Source organism: Sus scrofa, chromosome 5, assembly GCF_000003025.6.
Source record: "Sus scrofa isolate TJ Tabasco breed Duroc chromosome 5, Sscrofa11.1, whole genome shotgun sequence".
Lineage (NCBI taxonomy): Eukaryota > Metazoa > Chordata > Mammalia > Artiodactyla > Suidae > Sus > Sus scrofa.
In genome coordinates this window covers 5,751,135-5,771,920 of record NC_010447.5, presented here as the reverse complement: position 1 = coordinate 5,771,920, position 20,786 = coordinate 5,751,135, and the positions used below count along the sequence as shown (strand labels likewise).

The following is a 20,786-nucleotide window of genomic DNA, read 5'->3' as shown; positions in this document are numbered from 1 at the left end:
AGCCCCCGGGACCCTGTTGCTCCTCTGTTCCCGAGGCAGTAGGACTGAGGTAAACAAGCTTTGGTGTTGTGTTTCTGGCACTCCAGCTACTTTGTAACCCCCTGCGCTGCCTTCCACCACCTCCAAAGGGCACCCGAAGCAACTTGAACCCTACCCCTCTCTGACCCACCCCAGGGCTGGGTACCTCTGGCCTGGAAACTTCTTGATTTCTCCTCCCTCCCCAGAGGCTTTGAAGGTGCTTCTCCACCCACTTTCCCCTGGCCCAGAGCGCCAGGCTGGAGCCCCGGGGCAGGGCAGGCTGCACCCACTACGGGAGGCCTGGGAATGGAGGCCGGTGTGTGGTGCAGCTGGCAGGATGAGGGGTAGGAAGGAGTGGGGCAGAAAGGTGGAGCGTTAGGGAGATACGGAGTGGTGACAGCTGTGCATTTTGAAGGTATTTAATACCACGGTGCACTTAGCCATAGTTAAGATGGTAGGTTTTGTTATGTGCATTTTACCACAATTTTAAAAACTATAGAACAACAACAAAACTCCAAACAAAACCTGACTCTTGAAGCAGCCAGCGTGAATATTTGAGCGCTGAAGTCATACTGTCGTTTAGCAGGTCGTTCCGTCCTCTCCGAGCCTCTGTTTCTTCTTCAGTAAAATGGGGATGAAAAAAAGCACCAGGGCGGAGTTTCCGCCTTGGCACAGCGGAAACGAATCCGACTAGGAACCATGAGATTGCGGGTTCGCTCCCTGGCCTCGCTCAGCGGGTTAAGGATCCGGCGTTGCCTTGAGCTGTGGTGGAGGCTGCAGACGCGGCTCGGATCTGGCGTTACTGCGGCTGTGGCGTAGGCCGGCAGCAACCGCTCCGATTCTACCCCTAGCCTGGGAACTAACATATGCCGCGGATGAGGCCCTAAAAAGAATAAAAAAAAAAAAAAAAAGCACCAGGAACTTGGGCTTCTTTGAGGACGAAGAAGGGAGGTCCTGGATTGCCCGCCCAAATGCAGCCAGTGGATTCATCCATAAATATTCCCCGGAGCAAACTGCGCACGCGACAAAACAAACTTGCAGACCGCGGGAGGCGGGCAGAGAGTAAACAAGTAAACAGATCTCTCTCGTAGCTTTTTTGTTGCCTTTCGGACCCGCCTGGGTCGTGGAGTCGGCGCTATTGGGTGGGGAGGGCCCCTGGGGGCGGGTCGGGGCGGGGCCCGGAGTTTATACCGCCGCGCGCGGGCCGCTGGCGGCAGACAATACGGCTCCCGGCTCCAGCGCTCCGGGCGGACGCCGCCGCCACCGCCGCCACCGCCGCCACCGCCGCGAGGTAAGTCCGATCCCTGCCGCCTCTGCTGGGGACCTAACTCCGCTGCCGTCCGCCCCTCCGCCCGGCCCCAGCCCTGCAGGTAGGCGCCGGGGGCTGCCCTGGGCGCCGAGCGGCTGGAAGCTGGGGGCCATGTGCCCAGGTTTTGCTTACTCGGGTTGACTCCTTGGGGGCGACGTCTCGGGACCTCGGTTCCGGAACAATCCTTCGCTGGCGGAGGCTCCAGTTCCCCGTTGGTGGGCGTGCCAGCCGCGGCCCCGAGGGCCTCAGTCTCCGCATCCGTACAATGGGCCACCCTTCTGCACCGCACCCCGGGGGCCGGACGCCCCTTTGCTCAGCGCCTCCTTCTGGTGCGGCCTCTGGGGCCGGGCTCCCACGTCCTTCGGGTCCTGCGGACCCGGCCGGAGCGCGGAACCCCCAGGCCGGGGCCGCGGTGACAGAGCCGCGCGGCCACGAAAAAGGGGAATATGGCGTCGGGCACTGGTCCCCGCCGGCCCCGGGGCGCCCCGGCGCCGCGCACCTGCGAAGGGCCCGAGAAGAACTTGACCGGGGCCGCAGGCGGGGCGGTCCGGAACAGGAACTGCGCGCCGAGCGGGCGCCGCCGCCCTCCGCCTGCCCACTGCCTGCGCAGGTGCGCCCGGCGGGGAAGGCGCCCGGTTTGGTTTTGTAAACCGGGGACCGCCGGCCGCCGCAGCGCTGGAGTGGCCGCCGGGCGCGTTCCATCCGGTGACCGCGAGGGGTCCCGCCGCCCATCCCCGCGCGGTCCAAACCAGCCCTGGGCTGGGGACTCGAGGCTCCTTAACACTTGCTCCACGCGCTCCTGTCTCCTGGGTGCGAAACGGTTTGTAAACCGTTAATTGTTATTGTAATTTTCTCTAGAAGGGGCCGCCTTGGGGGCTGGGACGTTGTTGTTCCTGCTGCTGCTGCTGCTGCTACCGCTGTTGTAGCATTTTGCAAGTACCTATGTGGCTGGGCCCTGGATCAGGTTAGCTCCTGCTCCCGGGAAGGGTGGGCTCTCAGCTTTATCCTCGGCGCGTTAGGGTGGAGCGGGACAACAACTCTGTGCCAGCCGCTCTCCGAGGACCGGGCCTCACTTTACAGATGGAGAAACTGAAACTTAGTCCAGGAGATAGCAGAAAGGCTGTGTAGCTAAAAGCCTAGAACCATTTTTTGGAAGCCAAGCCATTCTCACAGCCACTTTCCAGCTGTGTTGTCTGAGAAGGGCTGTGCCAGCCCGGTGCCTCAGTTTGCTCATTCTGTAAAATGGGTCCATGAGGTGTCCTACCGTGTTTGGGGAAACGTCCCCACTCCCGAGTGTTGGTGGCTGTTAGTGACGTCCCTGGAGCTCGGGGGGGGGAGGGGGTTAACCTTATTTCTCCTTGTTTGTGGCATGCCCTTGGAATGAGTCCTGAGGAGCAGCACATCCTGGGCGTTCCTTGGTTCCGTTTTGCACCTTTTCCCTAAGATGCCTGGATTCCAGTGTTAGCCCTGGGCTGCTGGTGCTGCTCTTCTCAGTCTCATCTCCCCTCCCTTCTCACTGCAGAATTTGGGACTTCCCACCATCTTAACCTCAAGGTCACTGTGGCTTCTCCGGCTTTACTGCCATTAGGTTACACATGTTTATTTGTGCTTGTTTTTGGTTTAAAATGTCTAAGGTGTTGGGGTGGGGGTGGGGTGCAGGGAACTTCCAGAGTGTGGACTTTTAGCCAGGTTAGGCTAAAAGTGGTCTTTTTGGTGGAAACTCTTTCGCAGAAGATTCTGTGCGGCTTTGCATGGGGCAGTGTCAGGCCTAAAACAAATGGAGTAATGTACTTAGCACAGTCCTTGTGGTGTCAGACTCTCCCTCTCCGCTGTCTCAGCTCCATTGCTGCCTCCTCCGAGAAGTCCTCCCAGACTGCCTCATCGAACCTCCTACTCTTCCCACCATCTCCTCTGGCCTAGGACCTTATATTATGTCTTCAGGACACTAAAGACGGTGTGGAAATGATGGATGCTCACGTAGTGTGATTCATGTTAGCCTGCAACCCCATGCGAACAGGATCACACCATTGGAGCATCCCCGGTGCCTGTCACAGCCTGGGCTCTCCGGGAAGAAGCTGGGTTTATGTCTCTATCTATTAGCTGTCAGTTTTATTAGGCACATGAAAGCTGAGTGGTAGCGAAAGCAGAGAGAGCAGTGTTAGTCCCTTTTTTTCACGTCCCACCTTCTAGTGAATGGAAGGGGGTCCTCCACCGCCCGAGAGCCTTGACCCTGACCTTGGAGGTGTTTTCCCCTCTCCCTGGAAAGCATCCTGTTTTCAGTGAACCCATTAAGTGGGTAGACAATTAATGGCTTCTTGCTTCCCCTGCCGCAGACAGAGTGGATCTCACGAGAGTCGGACTGTTTTTCTCTGGGCTCAGAACAATTCCAAGGGCTTTCAAGGAAGTTCCCGGCACGGGCTCGGGTTTTGTTGTTGGCAGCCACCAGGAAGCCTGCAGCGGGTCTGGCGTGGACACGTGTGGCCGCTCCCTCGTGGCTTTGTCCTGCTGAGGGTTGCTTGGGGCTGGGCGCTGGGCGAAATACAGAATGTAAGCAAATAAGTCCCAGGCCCTTGTCCCTCCTCGTCCCTGAGGCGGCGGGAGCGGCCAGGCCTGGTGGTCAGGGCACTGGGGCGGGCTCAGGAAGGGCAGCTGATTTTCCTAGTGTCAATATTAGGGTGTGACAACACTAAACACCCGCTGGGCCTTGCCAGACGCTGCACGGTCAACCTGTTTTTCTGGAGGTGGGAGAAGACAGGCCGAGGGGAGGCGCCAGCTCTGGGCAGCGAGGGCAGCCCACCCGGCTTCCCGGAAGGTCACCATCTGTGGCTCGGAGTTCAGAAGAGGCTCTCTGGCCTTCCCATTGTGGCTCAGCGGTAGCAAGCCCGACTAGCATCCACGAGGATGCAGGTTTGATCCCTGGCCTCGCTCAGTGGGTTAAGGATCCAGTGTTGCCATGAGCTGTGGTGTAGGTCGCAGACACGGCTCAGATCCCACGTGGCTGTGGCTGTGGCGTAGGGCAGCAGCTGTAGCTCCAGTTCGATCTCTAGCCTGGGAGCCTCCATGGGCTGTGGACGTGGCCATTAAAAAAAAAATTTAAAAGAGGCTGTCGAGGGCAGAGACCTGGATATGCCGGATTTCCCGTGTGTAGACAGTGATGCATCCGGGAATTCCCGGTGTGCCAGCTAATCAGAGCTTCCCAAGAGCGAGTGCTGACCACACGCCTCTGCCAAAAGGTGAGGGTGTCCAGCCCCGGGGCCCCCCAGCCAGGGCGTGTGCACTGTTCCCGCTGGGCTGTCCCTGTTCACGGGGTTCCTGCTGGGAGCTGGAGCAGACAGACAGGTAAACATTTAATGCAACCATAACGGGCTAATCCAGGGCTGTTTACCCAAGTGCTCCACGCTGCGCATGAGGGCAGTTAATTCCGTCCCGTGGAGGGTGTGGAGGAGGTGGATTCTGGGCCTGGCCTGGGAGGAAGAAGCAGGTCCCCCCACCCCCACCGCCGTGCCAATCTGGGGAAGGCATAGGGAGGGTGTGAGGTGGGGTGGAGGGTGTGAAAGGGTCGGGGGTGAGAGTCCAGAGCCGAAATGAGGCTCTGTCGCAGGGGGAATACGGGAACCCTTCATGCTGCCACCTGGAGGGGTCCTTGTCAGGGTCTGGTGAGTGGTTGAGATGCAGGGTCTCCTCAGCCCCTAGTGTCTGGGCTTGGCAGAGCACAGACCTTCACCTAAATTCATTTTAGGAACTTAAATACATGTTTTTTTCTTATGTTATTCAATTATAGCTGATTTGCAATATTGTGTTTAGTTTCAGGTGTACCCTAACCTGTGCATGTATTATAGGTTATTCCAAGATATTGAAGGTTCCCTGTGCTGCACAGTAGTTTCTCGTGATAATATCTATCTGTCTAATCCCATACTCCTCATTTATCCTTCCCCCTCTTCCCCCTTTGGTTCTTTTTGTTTTCTGTGTCTGTCATTCTGTTTTGTAAGTAAGTTCTTTTGTACTATTTTTTAGATTCCACATATTGGTAACATCATGTAATATTTGTCTAGCTCTGTCTGACTTAGTATGATCAACTCTAGGTCCATCCATGTTGCTGCAAATGGCAATATTCCATCCTTTTTTATGGCTGAGTAATAGTCCATTGTATAGATGTGCCCACATCTTCAGCCAGTCATCTGCTGATGAGCACATTGGTTGTTTGCGTGTCTTGACTGTTGTGAATAGTGCTGCTATGAACTGTTAAGATGCGTGTATCTTTTCAATTAGTTTTGTCCAGATAGATGCCCAGGAGTGGGATTGCAGGGTCATATGGTAGCTCTATTTTTAGTGTTTTGTTTGTTTTGCTTTTTTGAGGGCTGCACCCACTGCACATGGAGGTTCCCAGGCTAGGGGTCCAATCGGAGCTCCAGCTGCCAGCCTATGCCACAGCCACAGTAACACAGGATCTGAGCTGCATCTGGACCTACACCACGGCTTACAGCAACGCCGGATCCTTAACCCACTGAGCAAGGTCAGGGATCGAACCCGCAACCTCATGGTTCCTAGTCGGATTCATTTCTGCTGCACCACGACAGACAGAAACTCCTCCGTTTTTAGTTTTTTGAGCAATCTCTGAACTTACTGTGCTCCATACAGGCCGCACCAATTTATGTTCCCACCAACAGTGGACAAGGGTCCCTTTTGTCCATGCCCTCTTCAGCATCTGGTGTTCAAAAGACGTGCTTTTGAACTTGAAAACTGCAGGCCCAGGTGGTACCCTTTCTTTCTAATAGTGGCAGAGAAGCACAGGGATCCTTCGGGGCGTCACCCAGGGCTGGGCTGCCTGGGATCCCCTGCAATCTGGCCTCACCTTGTTGCCCCAGCTGTGTTCCGTTCACTTCTTTGAAGTGTGTATTCTAACAACACCACAGCCGAGGTGGCTCAGAAGCCACAGACATTTATTTCCCACAGTCCTGGATACTGGAAGTCCAAGGTCGCAGTGCCACTGGCCTCTGTATCCTTGGTGGAGGGTGGGGGAGGGAGCTGTCCTGGGCCTCACTAACTTTTATTTTACCATATTATTATTACTTTTTTTATGGCCACACCCACAGCATATGAAGTTCCCAGGCCAGGGATTGAATCCAACCCACAGCGGTGACAATGCCAGATCCTTAACCCGCTGCGCCCCCAGGGAACTCTTCCTGGGCCTCATTTAGAAGAACCCCCATCCCATTAGCGGAGCCCTCAGGATCTAAGAGCCTCCCAAGGCCCCCTCTTTTTTCCCATCCTGGAGCATCAGGTTTTCAACAGAAGAACCTGGGGCGGTACACAGACTTTTCGGAGCGTAGCGAACCACTTCAAAACCAGTGCTGAAATGAGTCGTCAAGAGAGTTATTAATCTGTTATGCTTTGTCCAGTTTTTATGAATCCCTGAGCCCGAAAGGGCATTAGAGCCTCTGGCTCCAGTGTTTGCTTTACAAGTGAAGAATTAGGGGCCCAGAGAGGCCAAGGCATTTGTTCCGAGTAGCACAGCCAAGCTGGGTCAACAGACTCCAGATGTGCCCTCAGCCCGGTGCCCCTTGCCTGGCACAGCCTTTCCATGGTCAACATTTGCATAAATAGCGTTGCAGCAGACTGTCACTCACCCTTATCCATCACTTCTTGCCATGCTACACAGAGGCCCCCTTCTTCCATTTTTTTGCGGTGGCCAAGCTGCCCAGGGGAGGAGAAGGGACACTGGTTTTGTGTCATTCCTGAGCGCGTCGGGCCAGACCCGAAGGAGGCTTTGGGGACCAGGAGCCCTGGCAGCCTCTGAGCAGCTCCTGCCACACTTGGACCCCTAAGCTGTGACCAAGAGTGTGTCTTGGAGTTGAGGCCAGGTTTAATGTCTCTCTTCCCTGGGGCGTGTGGCAAGCCCGTCACTGCTCTAACCCTCAGTCTCCTCATCTGTAAATAGGGGCTAATGTTCCTTAAACAGGGTTAAGCCTGTGGAGTGCCCAGTGCAGCCCGTGTGAAGGAGACACGATGCTCCCGTGAACAGCGACTAAAAGTTAGTTCCTGGTCCATCTTCCCACGCCTCGCACGCAGGGCCCGGCATGTTCCAGCCGCTGTTGAATTCAGTAAAGTTATTTGGCCTTTCAGCCCTCAGAGCAAGACCTTTCTTATGATGGTCAAGGCTGCCTTCTTTTCTCTCTCCCGAGTGACTCCGTCACACTGCTGGCTCAGTGTATTTGGGGACCTGGGAGTGTTGAGAACGGAGGCACCTGGCTCTGAATCTCCGTTCTCACCATTCCCAGGTCCCCCATCTGTGAAATGGGCAAAAGTCCCCTCCGGAGGGGGAGGCTGGACCCAGTAGATGCGAATATAAGAGGATGTGGGGTTCCTAAGCAACAGGCTGGGGCGGGGGGGGGGGCAGCCTTTGCCTGCGGCCAGGCCAGCGGGAAGCCCGTCGGAGGCTGGGTCCGTCTCTAGCTCAGCCGCTGGCTGTGTCTGCACCTGGTTCCGGGTGGATCAGGCCACCACCTGTGCTGGGGTTCGAGGTGCAGGGCTGCAGTGCCAGTCGAGGGGGTTCATAGGACCGAGGGGCTCATTCCAAGCTGCCATTTTCCAAATTACCGAACACCTCCCGCCCACCTGTGGGTGAATTTCCAACTCTAGGGCCGAGATGCCTTTCCCTCTCCTGCCTCCCTCTCCCTCTCCTCGCTCTCTCGTCCCCGTTATCTCTCCCTCACTTGTGGGGCGTGAGCCCCACCCACCTCAGACCAGCTGCTCTGGGCACCTGCAGGTGCCTAAGTCAGGACCGCCCCTGCCAGGTGGGGAAGGAGTGGGTGGGGGGCCAGGGAGGGGCTGGGAGAGGTTGGATGCCTGATTCCTGAAATAGCAGACATCACCTTTTCAGACCACAGATGAAAGCTCTGAACTTGAGGCAATTGTTTTTGCTTTATTTTTTGAATCAGTCATTAACCAGCATGTGTTCAGGAAGACAGAAACGTAGATAATAAAATGATGTCTCCTTCTGCCTTCTCCTTTAGGGGATGGAGCTGCCTTTTTTCTTTCTTTCCCTTTTTTTTTTTTGTCTTTTTTGTCTTTTCTAGGGCTGCACCTGTGGCATATGGAGGTTCCCAGGCTGGGGGTCTAATCAGAGATATAGCCGCCGGCCTACGTCTGAGACACCACAGCTCACAGCAACGCCGGATCCTTAACCCACTGAGCAAGGCCAGGGATCGAACCTGCAATCTCATGGTTCCTAGTCGGATTCGTTAACCACTGCGCCACAATGGGAACTCCGTTTTTGTTTTTGTTTTGTTTTGTTTTAACTGAGTCCTTGGCTTGCGGATGTTCCCGGGCCAGGGATCGAACTCTCGCGCCACAGCAGCAACCCGAGCCGTAGCAGTGACAACGCCCTCGGATCCTTCACCTGCTAAGCCACCAGGAAGTCTCCATCTGTCTTCTTTTTATTACACATGTGGCAGCACAGTTAAGCAGTGCTCCCTGCTGTGTTCATGTGCCTTCAAGATCTTGGTACCTGCCAGGTACAGGCAGGCCTGCACCCTTTGATTCTAGAGATCAAAGGGTATGTGCATTTGTGACTTTGGGAGATAGTGTCAAATCGACCCCCAGAGAAGTAGGGGACCAGCTCTCCCCCCCATCCCTTCTTCTGGGTCTGTTGATCCCTCGACCAGCTTTGGAGCCCCTGCTGGGTGGCAGAAAATGGGCCACAGTTGTATCTTTTAATCCTCTTAGCAGCCCTGGAGATTGTGCCGTTTCTGTGCAGGATCGAAACTCCTCTTGGAGTTAGGTGACCTGTCCTAGTCGCAGAGCAGTGACAGAGCTGGGGCTGGAACCTGGGTCCGTCCTCCCGAGGTCAGGGCTTTTCTGCTTGATGCTTAGAGCACTGGGTGCTCTGTAAGTCTGCTCATGGGTGGGTGGATGGGAAGCCGGGAAGAAAAAAGCCTGGGAACCAGGGCTTTCCAGCTGGCTTCAACGCAGCAGCCACGGCTTGGTACCCAGGCCTCCACTTCCCAGCTGGTACTGCTGCAGCCCAAGGTGTCTTTAGCTGTTCCTCCTGCTTTACTGCAAGGCCTGCAGGGACATGGGGAAGGCTGGGCTTGGCGTGGCTGAGGGTCTCCCCTCCAAGGAGGGGACAGCTGTTCCCATCTCTGTGTGTGGAAGAGGCCCAGCCCGTCAAACTGCAGGTCAGCTGGTCCAGAGCCTACCCTTCGCGTGTCCTCACGGCTGTGGGGGCAGAAGGTTAGATTTGCATCCCAGTCTCTGGAGGAAAATGTTTCCACTGAGTGTGTAGGAGGGTATGTGTGGGCTGCAGCCTGGGTGGGGGAGCTTGCTTTTCACCAAAGCAGGGTTTTTAACTACTCATTTGCAAATATGATGGAAAAAATAGATGTTTAAAACCAGTCCAGGCTCCTGGATCTGCAGCTGCAGTGACTTCAGTACGTGCGTTTGTTTAGTCATTCAACAAACTTTTTTTTTTTTTTTGGCTGTGCCCTCAGCAGGCAGAAGTTCCCGGGCCAGGGATCAAACTTGCTCACAGCAGGAACCCAAGCCACTGCAGCAACAACACCGGAACTTACTGCACGCAAAAGAAAACTCCCCATTAGACAATCACCTCTGTGTTGTATGCTGTGTGCCGGGAAGCAGTGGTGCATAGTAATGGCAGCTTCCGTTTCGTTACCTGCTTACTGTGTCAGGCATGTCAACGTGGAGTCTATCAATTTGTCCTACCAAGGACACCCAGTGGGGACCAACTGGGACGCCAGGCGAGAGACCGAGGATGGCCAGTGTCACTGCCCAGGCACGGGCTCTTTAAAGGGGCGGGAGGAGCTCCCTTGTGATGCAGTGGGTTAAGGATCTGGCATTGTCACTACCGTGGCTCTGGTTGCTGCTGTGGCATGGGTTGGGTCCCTGGCCTGGGAACTTTCACAGGCCTCCAGCACAGCCAAAAAAAAAAATGATGTAGCAGGAGCAGGGTCCAGGGTTGGGGTGGCAGGACTGTTGGGGGGGACCTTGATATGATGGAGTGCTCCCAAGGGGACCAGGAGCTGTGCAGCAGTGAAGCCATGGCAGGGTCAGAGCTGAGACTGCTCTGTGCAGGTCATTGGAGAGCCCAGACGGAGGGGCCCAGCCACTGAGTCTCCATTGGGATGGTTGTGGGGCAGCCGGGAGGGCCTGGAGCTGGGCACAGCTGCAGGGATCCTGCCTCCAAGGCCAGCCCAGGCCTGGCTGCTGACCCTTCTCCATTAATACTGGGCGGAGTCTTGGCACTGGCTGGGCCAAGAAGCCTAAGGACTTGGATCACTTCGCTCCTCTGATTTAGATGCAGGGTTAAGGGGCGAGCGTTTTAGAGTCAATCCGTATGCAGGGCTTCAATCAGTGTCTGACAGTAGTAGATACCCAAGCATCAGCTGGGATTATAAGACAGACAGTGCTGGTTCTTGCCTGGAAGAGGAACCCTGTTAGCTTAGGACTGTTATTCCCATTTAACAGATCAGAAAACCGAGGATCTTGCCCAAGATCTCACTGCAACTGGGTGGTTGGGTTAGGGTGTTAACCCAAGATTCCGTGCCTGTCTTGGAGCCTCCGTGCAGGGCTCAGGTGAGTGTGGGGAGAGGAGAGTCTGGTGTCTGTCCCAGGCCAGCTCAGGGGGCTCCAGAAAGGTCTGGGGACCCACACGAAGGTGCAGGTCTTGCCCCAAACAGTTCATCTGGTTGGGAAGGCACCACTCCTGCTGCTCACCCATCCCTGGAACTGGTCAGACACTGCCCAGCCTCGACCCCGACCTGACCAAGCTGCCACAGTCCCTGGTCAGACACCTGCTCCTGTGTGGAACTCAGGGCCCCTCATCCCATTTGGTACCCAAGGTGCCCAAGGATTTTAGGCATGTCTCCTGGGGACCAGGGGATGTTGGGACAGTGGGTGAAGGTGAGGCTCAGGCTGTCTGCCCAGCGAAGTCCCCTTGTGGCCCCTCACCCGCTGGGAAGGCAGGGGTTTCCAGAGGAGCGCAGCCTTCTCTTTGGTTCTGGAGGGGGGAGGGCTTGGGGGAGGGTAAGGGAGCCAGGAGACAGATGCAAATGAGGGCCAGGGCAGCTTTCCCTGGAAAATGGCCATTTGCATAGCCACCCGTGGGGCCTGGAGCCTGGGGCCTGGGGGGCAGACTGCTCCTGGTCACAATTCCTGAAATGCCAGCCTTACACAAGGTCAAATCGACAGGGTTTAGAACCCTGGCAGTGTTAAAACCTCTGTCTACATTTAGCTGGGTCTTTTAAGTATTTTAAAGGAGTTTTAATTTTTTTTTTTTCTTTAAACGGCCACACCTGAGGCAAAGTTTCCGGACTGGGGTCCATTCTGAGCTGCAGCTGCCGGTCTGCGCCACAGCCATGGCCACACTAGATCCGAGCCACATCTGTGAGGCAGTTTGCAGCAACACTGGATACTTAACCTACTGAGTGAGGCCAGGGATCCAACCTGCATCCTCACAGAGATACCATCAGGTTCTTAGCCTGCTGGGCCACAGTGGGAACTCACATGAAGATTTTAAGCAAGCATCCTTAGATTCGTTCCTGACCAAAAACTGTACATTTCTGCAGAGGTATTTATTGTCTGCTCTATTTCCTGGTTGCCTTCAGGAATGCTGTTGATTTTTAATATGTTGATCTTGCTAAGACTGGTTTATAATTTTCTCTGTAAATCTAATTTCAGTTAATATATATATATATATATATTTTTTTTTTTTTTTTGTCGTTTTGCCTTTTCTGGGGCCACTCCCGCGGCATATGGAGGTTCCCAGGCTAGAGGTTGAATTGGAGCTATAGCCGCCGGTCTACACCAGAGCCATAGCAACGCGGGACCTGAGACACGTCTGCGACCTACACCACAGCTCACAGCAACGCCGGATCCTTAACCCACTGAGCAAGGCCAGGGATCGAACTTGAGACCTCATGGTTCCTAGTTGGATTCGTTAACCACTGCGCCACAATGGGACTCCTAATTTCAGTTAATTTGAGTCACATGGCACCCCCACCCCCCACCCCAGTGTGGTGTCAGTAGCCCCGGGGGCAGGGCGGTGGGGTGGGGGGGGGTGGGTGCTGGGAACAGGGTTTGGGACCCTGGTTCAGCATCCCCTGATTAAAAGGGGGAGGGATGAAAGTCAACCTTTAGCTACAAAGGTGGATTTTGTTTGGTTTGGCTTGGTTTGGTTTTCATCTTTTAGGGCTGCACCCGTGGCATATGGAAGTTCCCAGGCTAGGGATCAAATCGGAGCTGTAGCTGCACAGCCACAGCAACGCGGGATCCAAGCCATGTCTGTGCCCTGTACCACCGCTCATGGCAATGCTGGATCCTTAACCCACTTAGCAAGTCTGGGGATCGATCCAGTGTCCTTCTGAATGCTAGGCAGATTTGTTTCCATTGAGCCACGACGGGAACTCCCTACAAAAGTGGCTTTAAACCGTACCAGTTTTGTCATCTAGACTTTAGAAGGAAAGAATTGTCACATAACTTGGCTTCTTCGCAGGTGGACCTGGAGTCACCTCAGAGCTTTTAACTGATGCCCTGGAACAAATGCATGAAGACTCAGGTGCCCAGAATGGTACCAGAGCTCGGTGTCTAAGTTGCTTACAGCCTTTTAGGGCTCTTAGAAAAGTCCCCCCACCCCCCCGCCCCGCTGCTGAGTGTGGGTGTGCTGGTCTGCTGGTTTGGGGGAGTAGTAGTGCCTGCGTGCTTTTTAACACTTTGCTGCAGGTGCCCTCAGCAGGTGGCAGCCCCTTCCCCCCCGCCCCTCTCCCTCCACCCACCAGGTCTGACCTGACAGCTCCTTTCAGCCCACGGGGGAAGAGGCTGTCCTGACAGGTGTGGGTGGCATATGTCAGGCTGGGGCTGTTTTGTGGCTGTGTTTACACGTCTGATCTCCCCAGCCCCAGCTCCTGCGCGCTGCCTTTCACACGGAGCTTTCATCTGGAACAGATGTAAAACTGCTTCCCTCCTAGGAAACCGAAACAGCCATCTCTTGATACGAACGCTGGGCGTTCATTCTCTAGAACAATGCTGTCCTTATGCGGTGTTCTGGCTCAAAGGCCAGAGGGCCCCAGACCCCCAAATGCCTGGCTGCGTCCTTGATGACGTCATGTCCATCTCGGCGTGCGGTTTGGATGCACTGTTGAGAATAACCTGTCTAGACTCGCCCTGAGACACCTGGAGGGCCCCGGAGACTTGCCTGTGTGCGCATGAGCCCCTGCCCCGTCTTCACCCTGTTGGTCACTCCGTGTCCCCGCGGGTGCCCGTGTAGGTGCTGCCTGAGGTCCACCTCCGGGATGAACATTGGTCCACCCTGGCCTGGGGAGCAGGAGGCTCGGGTAGAAGCCGGTTAATTATTAATAATATTCACTATGAGGAGTTCCCGCTATGGCACAGTGGGATGAGCAGCATCTCTGCAACGCTGGGGCTCAGGTGTGATCCCCAGCCTGGCCTAGTGGGTTAGGGATCCAGAGTTAGGTCACAGCTGTAGCTCCGATCTGATCCCTGGCCCTGGGAACTCCATACGGCCTGGGGCCGCCAAAAAAGAAGAAAATATTAGTGTAAGAACAGTGGAGAGAAGTCCAGAGGTCATAACAGTAGGTACTCCCTCCATGTCCCAGGCTTTGCTCCGAGTACTTGAAGGCAGAGTTCCCTGGTGGCCCTGCGAGCAGTTAAGGATCCGGCATTGTCGCTACTGTAGCTCGGGTCACTGCTGTGATGTGGGCTCGATCCCTGGCCCAGGAACCTCCACAAGCTGTGGATGCGGCGAAACAATTCCTAGAAGGAGGGAGTTCAGCGGTAACAAACCCAACTAGTATCCATGAGGACGTGGGTTCGAGCCATGGCCTCCCGCCGTGGGTTGAGGATCCCGCGTTGCCGTGGCTGTGGCGTAGGTCACAGATGCAGCTCTGATTTGACCCCTAGCTTGGGAACTTCCATATGCTTTGAGTGTGGCCCTAAAAAAAAAAAAAGAAAAAGAAAAAAACCCCCAAACTACTAGAAAGAAATTCCTCCATCCCAGTGGGGGGGGCTCCTGATACCTTACAGATGAGAAAACTGTGACGTCACCCAGGTGCTGAGGGGAAGAGCTGGGATTTGCACTCAGGCCCTTTGGTTCTTCGTTGTGTTCCCGACCCGAGGCTCTTTGATACGGTGTGGGGTGAATTATGGGGAACAAGGTCACAGCCCTGACCAGCTCCCACACCAGCCTGCTGAGACCTCACTGACCAGAACTGGTTGGCACACCCACCTCCTCTAGCCACAAGGCATGTTGGGAAAGTGAGAAACAGGAGTGTCAGGACCGGCTTAGACGAACCTGGCTTAGCTGAATGCAGATTCAGGGCCACCCAAAGAAAACTAGTCCTATTAGCAAGGAGCCAGGGGTGTGGAGAGGGGTCCTGCAAGACAGACAGGTGAAGAAAGGAAGTTAAGGAGTTCCCATCGTGGTGCACTGGCGACAGTCTGACTAGTAACCATGAGGTTTCGGGTTCGATCCCTGGCCTCGCTCAGTGGGTTAAGGATCCAGCGTTGCCGTGAGCTGTGGTGTAGGTCGCAGACGTGGCTTGGATCTGGTGTTGCTGTGGCTCTGGTGTAGGCCGGCAGCTGCAGCTCAGATTTGATCCTTAGCCTGGGAACCTCCGTATGCTGTGAATGTGGCCCTAAAAAGCAAAAAAAAAAAAAAAAAAGAAAAAGAAAAAGGAGGTTATGAAGTTCTGTGTAAGGTGTGATGCCATTTTCGAAAATGTGCGTGTTTAGAAACTGGCAGTGCCCCTCTGGGAACTGATTGTGGGTGACTTTTCCTTGTTTAGCTTGTGTTTGCCTTGTCTGCTTGTGGGGAGAAGCCAAAGGAAGCTGGCAGAACCCAGGATTGGCTCTTGGTCCATACACTGTGACACCAGACCCTGGAGTTTTTAGTTCGACTCCAGGCTTCTTTTTTTTTTTTTTTTTTTTTTTGTCTTTTTTGTTGTTGTTGTTGCTATTTCTTGGGCCGCTCCCACGGCATATGGAGGTTCCCAGGCTAGGGGTTGAATCGGAGCTGTAGCCACCGGCCTACGCCAGAGCCACAGCAACACGGGATCCGAGCCGCGTCTGCAACCTACACCACAGCTCACGGCAACGCCGGATCGTTAACCCACTGAGCAAGGGCAGGGACCGAACCCGCAACCTCATGGTTCCTAGTCGGATTCGTTAACCACTGCGCTACGACGGGAACTCCGACTCCAGGCTTCTGGAGGGCTATTATTAGAGCCTACATTTCTAAGTCTGATTCTTTTTTTTTTTTTTTTGTCTTTTTAGGTCCGGCATCCACAGCATATGGAAATTCCCAGGCTTGGGGTCAAATCAAAGCTGTAGCTACTAGCATACACCACAGCCACAGCATCACCAGACCTGAGCCATGTCTGCGACCTACGCCACAGCTCACAGCAACGCCAGATCCTTAACCCACTGAGTGAGGCCAGGGATCAAACCTGCAACTTCATGGATACCAGTCAGGTTCATTACCACTGAGCCACAAGGGGAACTCCATAAGTCTGATTCTTTTCACAAAGAAAAAAGGCAAGGACCCTTGTGAATTGTCTCCAGATCCTTGACTCTAGGGGATGTATGACAGAGAACAGAGAGGCTCGGTACTTGCCCAGAGGCACACAGCAGGATTCCGCCAGGGGAGCTTGGGTAGAGGTAAGGTGACTTGTGGGTGGTACCCGCATTGTGTGTCTCTGGGCATCAAGTCTACATCTTTTTCCTCCAGAGAAGAAATGTATGAAGCAAGACCCCTCTCCAGGAGCCTCTTCTTGTACACCTTCCTGCAAAACCATGGCCCCAGCTTCCTGGACGAGCAAGTGGTGGGGGTTCCTGGCGTGACCAATATCTTGGAGTTCCACCCTGAGGTCTCCCCCCACAGGTAGGTCCCTCTGGGCCCTGCCCTCCCCTGTTCTTGGGCAGGGACTACTGCCCGATGGTGAGAAGAGCCTCCTGGCTCTCCTGGCAGCTCTGCAGAGTGGAAATTCCCGGGTGTGGTCACGGGGGCAAAGCCCCGGGCGGGGCAGCTCTGCTCTGACACCAGCTCCCAGGGACCCGTGGGCACCCAGCAGCGTCACCATCTGGGATGGACCTGGGGCACTGGCCATCAGAGTGGCTCGAGCTTGTGGCCCTAAGACAGGGTGGGTGCCTCCAGGCCTCTTAAGAGATGTGATCAATTTTCTAAACCCGGAAGGAGGCCACCTCAGATGCAGGGCCTGACCCCGCTGTTGGGGCAGCAAAGAGGAGATGCTGAGACAACTAAGCATCAGCCCGGGTTCTGGGTGCTGCTGTCCTGCTTTTGGCCTCAGGACACTCTGAGCCATTAAGTCCTAGACTTGGGATTTGGGGCTGGTCGGGGTTTTAGGACTGGAGGGACCCAAGACTCTGCCTCCTTCCTTCCGAGCTCCCACCCCCCCGCCAGCTGGGCAGGGAGGGGCTCGGAGGCCTTGGCCCCTGGGAGGCCTGTCTTCCCTGGGAATTTCCAGCCAAGTCACCGGGCTGGAATGCAGGCAGCCCCGCAAGCAGCTCAGAGCGACCTCCCCAGGTTGGGGCGGGGAGGGGAATGTGCTAGACTTTTCCGGCGGGTGGGAGGGCGTGCACCTTCCATTTCCGTCAGGAATTCGGGCGGGGGACGGGGGAGGCTCGACAGGGCCCAGGTAGCGCCTCCCTTCTGAAAGGGATGGTGACATCTGAGGTGGTGTCAAGATTGGGAACAGGTCCCAGGGTCCCTCCCCACGAGGAGGCTAGGTGAGACCCCAGCCTCCCTGCCCACCTTTCCCCCCAAGCCCCCCGGGACTCTCCAGGGCACTCAGTTATCCTTGGAGGGGAAGGAAGGCCACGTGGGGGCCAGGGGGCTGACTCCGTCACCTGCAGTGTCTTCCTGCCCTTCCTTCTGGGCAGCCCCCTCCCCAGGATCTAGGACCTGCACTCCAGGGCGTCCAGACCTTGATGGCTTCTTCTGAAGCAAATGGGAGCCGGAGGAGGGGGGTGTGAAGGGCCCCACCCCCACCTCGCTTGACACCCCTGCGCCGCGAGAACCTTGGGTGGGGTTGTGGGGTCACCAGCACACCCACACCCAGTTCCCTGTGGTCTCCCAGCAGTGAGGCCCCCCATCACCTGGCCATGCAGCTGGCCTCCATTGCCGATGATCTGGAGCTGAGGTTGCTGCTGCCCCAGTTCGCCGAGCCACTCTGGATGATCGTGTACAGGTGACAAGTCCCCCCCCAGCCCAGGGGTCCCCAGCCCCCTTCCCCAGAGGGTTGTGGCTTAACATGATGGGAAACGCTGAGCGAGGTCAGATGGGGTTGCGCCCAGTGTGTAGGTGGGGCCTTCTCCCGGGGGTGGGGGTGGAGCAGGTGGCATCTCAGCTTCCATGCAGGTTCTCTGCCCCGGTGGGGGCAGAGACAAGGCCAGGGACCTGCCTCTCTGGGCCTGTGGAGCGTTGCCCTGTGGCAGCTCTAGGACGCAAGTCCAGATCCCGGGGGACTGGCAGGCAGGGGAAGGAGGAAACAGGAAATGAGATGAGCTTAGGACCAAGAGACCAGGCCGTGGGGAGAGGCCCTCGCTGAAGGCTCCCAGGGGAGAGGGATAGGGTGACAGTGGGTGGGGGGACAGAAGGCCTTCCCCACCGCTGTCACCGGAAGTAGAGGCCACCTCTGCTCCTGTCCTGCAGTAATGGCCCTGCTCCCCCGCTTTTGTCTTGCAGCTCTTTCTTCCCCTTTAGCCAGATAGGCCCGAGGGATGTTCTTAGAAGCTTCATGATTGCGTTCACGAACCTCAGGGAGAACCGAAGGCTCAGGAGCATCTTGTCCCTCAGGGACAGGGTAAGCTTTGAGATTTGGGGGCCTTGATGTGGCGACAGCTGTGGAGCAGCTGCTCCATGGGGCACACTCTGGAGGCCACCGTCCCCACCACTCCCGACTGCCTCGTCTTGCCTGGTCTCCTCTTTCTGCTGCCGCCAGGCCCCTGAGGGGACGCCTGGATCCCTGCCTGTTTCCCCACCCACGCTGCTGTCCCTCTGCCAGGAGTGGCCCTCACCTGGCAGGCTGGCTCCTCACTGTCGCCTCTTGTCCTGAGCAGCTTTCCTAATGGCTCCCCTTCCTCCCCAGCAGCACTGCAGGTTGTCCCTCGTGCCAGTTGGTTGTGTCACACCGGCTATGGCAGGCTGGCAGCCCCTTCTGCCACGGCCCAGAGCCACTCTTCCATCCCTCTTCTGCTGCTCCTCTTTCTGTCACCTCCTCCCAGTTCTGAGTGAGGTGCTCCCGCCTCCCCCACCTGACCTGACTCCCCCGTCACCACCCAGCCTCCCCGCTGACTGGCTGGTCCCCGTGTCCAGAGCGGGTGCAGGGGGTGAGGCAGACTGAAGGGGCTCACGTGTCCCTCCTTCATCCCACAGGTGTCTCCCAGCCTGTGGCCCGAGCTGGCGCTGTCCCTGCTGCTGGTGGTGATGCTTGCCTGGAGGTGACCAGCTGCTGGCCAGTGTGGGGTGGGGCAGGCCCCTCCCCCTTGACCACCACCCTGGAGGTGGCCGTTTTGGATTTGTTGTCTTTAACTGGTGATCTTTTTTTTTTTTTTTTTAAATATTTAAACTCCAAGTGCTGGGACACTGAGGTTCATATTCATTTTTTTCTTTTCTTTCTTTTTTTTGTAAGAGAAATGAATTCATTATACTTCCAGGGTCGTTACTGGTGAACGCACCTGCTCCCCTGGCCCAGCCTGCGCTGTGCCGAGAAGGTGCCTCCTCCTTGTGGGTTGGTCACAGCGGACGTCAGGGGGGGTGCTGGTCACACCCCTGTGTCTGTGATGCCTGCGGCAAAAAAGAATCTGCTGGAATAGATTTCTGCAGGGTGAGGAGAGCTCAATAAAATGTTGGTTTCCAGCCAGTCTCTGGTGCTCTCTGGGGTTTGCCGCGTGGGCTGGCTCTGCCTGCCGAGGGGAGGGCAGGGCAGGGCGTGCTCCCGGCCACCTGTGGGCTGCCCGGGTCACACAGCCTCCCGGCTCCTTCCTGCACCTGCAAATGCTGTCATGCTGTTTGGCCCAACACAAGCTGTCTGCCCCCTCCTTGTCACGCCTGGGCGCCCGCAGCCTGCCATTAGGGATTATCTCCTTCGCGCTGTCAGTGCTGCTTACACGGGGCGGCCTACTCTCCCAGCCTCTGCTCCCCCAGCACCCAGCAGTGCAGTCTGGTGGGGAGCAGGGCCTGGCGGGGGCACCTCCCGCCCTGTGAGCTCAGCGCACCCCAGCCCAGACCCAGTGCTCTTTCTAGAGCCTGCTGGGCCCTCCTCCCCCTCTTGTCTCCTTCCAGCTGCCCCCTCCCCCAACCCCAGCGTCTTCTGCAGCCCCATCTTCCTGCCTTCCTGCCCCTGCCCCAGGGCCCAGGCTTGGAGAGGCTTCTCTGGCCTCTGGGGCTGAGCCAGCAGATGCCGCTGCTGGTCAGACCCTGCTCCTGGTCAGACCCTGCTCCGCACGCAGTGCTCCTTCCAGCCCCCAGGCCTTGTGCTGCAGCTCCCCAAGGTCTGGTCCTTCACAGCTTGGAGGCCTAACTTCGCTGCCTTTTGTATGTCAAATTGTGGCTGTGTCAGGATCTCAGGACGAGCCCAGAGTCTACCATTTTCAGGCAGCTGCTTCCTTTGGGGAGGACACACTCCAGCCCAGACAGCCCATCCCCACCAAGCCTACAGACCTGGAAGTGACCCCAGGGCTCACCCTGTGTGGATGGCCTGACTTCAAGGCCTGGGCACCCACTGTAGAATCAGTGGCTAAGGATGTGGCAAGGCCGAATCCCAAGGCACCTCTCCCAGGAAGTCCTCCCTGACTGCCCACCACCCAGCTGTCCTGAGCTCTCAGGACAAACCACCACCCACCCACGTACCCATGTGGATGTGGTCTGGGCTGCCTGTGGCTTCTCGAGCGTGGGGCTCTTCAGAGAGGAGAGGGACTGGCAGCTGACGCTGGCTGGGCAGTGGCATCTCCCACCATGAGTTTGGGGAAGGTCCTGGCCTGGGGTCTGCAGCGTCCTTCCACCAGGCGGCAGGAACCCTCGCTGAACCACACCAGCTCTGGTATAGGTTCTGGGGGCGTGGAGAGGACGGGTCCCTGCCTCAGAACTCACACCTTTTCCAGGGAAGAAAAAATGCACACAAAGCAGCTGAGACTATTACGGGAAGTATCCAGGGGGCACCAGAGGACTCGGGATGTGATGGGGCCTGAGGTGAGACGGCCTCTGAAAGGTGCTGGGGTGGGAGACAGGCCCGAGCACGCAGGCGGCTGCGACCAGTGTCTGACCTGTACGTGGCGCTTCCTGCAGCCGCACCGTCGCTGTGCGTTTGAGGCTCGTGAACCAGGCCCCTGGTCTAGTCGGGATTTCTGAAGATGAGGCAGGTCTGAGTCTCTCAGGAGGTAGGAGGTGCTGCGGGGGAGCAACAAGAGG

General features: G+C 56.5%; 1 protein-coding gene across 3 annotated transcripts; it reads left to right on the top strand.

The window, feature by feature from the left end:
* On the top strand, nucleotides 1,320–19,239 carry LOC100620827. Of its 3 annotated transcripts, none has more exons than XM_021091411.1 (6): nucleotides 1,320–2,147; nucleotides 16,086–16,238; nucleotides 17,458–17,565; nucleotides 18,063–18,180; nucleotides 18,753–18,817; nucleotides 19,034–19,239. In XM_021091411.1, exons 1-6 carry the CDS (start codon nucleotides 1,774–1,776, stop codon nucleotides 19,158–19,160), a joined length of 945 nt encoding a protein of 314 aa, XP_020947070.1. In that variant the 5' UTR covers nucleotides 1,320–1,773; the 3' UTR covers nucleotides 19,161–19,239. The 3 variants fall into 3 exon arrangements, with proteins under 3 accessions (XP_020947070.1, XP_020947069.1, XP_020947071.1); XM_021091410.1 differs by having other exon boundaries at nucleotides 17,455–17,565; XM_021091412.1 differs by having other exon boundaries at nucleotides 17,455–17,565; nucleotides 18,753–19,239.

What these genes read in the sequence shown, in the direction of transcription:
- LOC100620827 (XM_021091410.1), top strand. Translation starts at nt 1,774, where the DNA reads ATGGCGTCGGGCACTGGTCCCCGCCGGCCCCGGGGCGCCCCGGCGCCG. An exon ending in CCTGAGGTCTCCCCCCACAG is followed by an intron (nt 16,239 to 17,454) that starts GTAGGTCCCTCT and finishes GTGGTCTCCCAG; the next exon opens with CAGTGAGGCCCCCCATCACC. An exon ending in CTCTGGATGATCGTGTACAG is followed by an intron (nt 17,566 to 18,062) that starts GTGACAAGTCCC and finishes TTTGTCTTGCAG; the next exon opens with CTCTTTCTTCCCCTTTAGCC.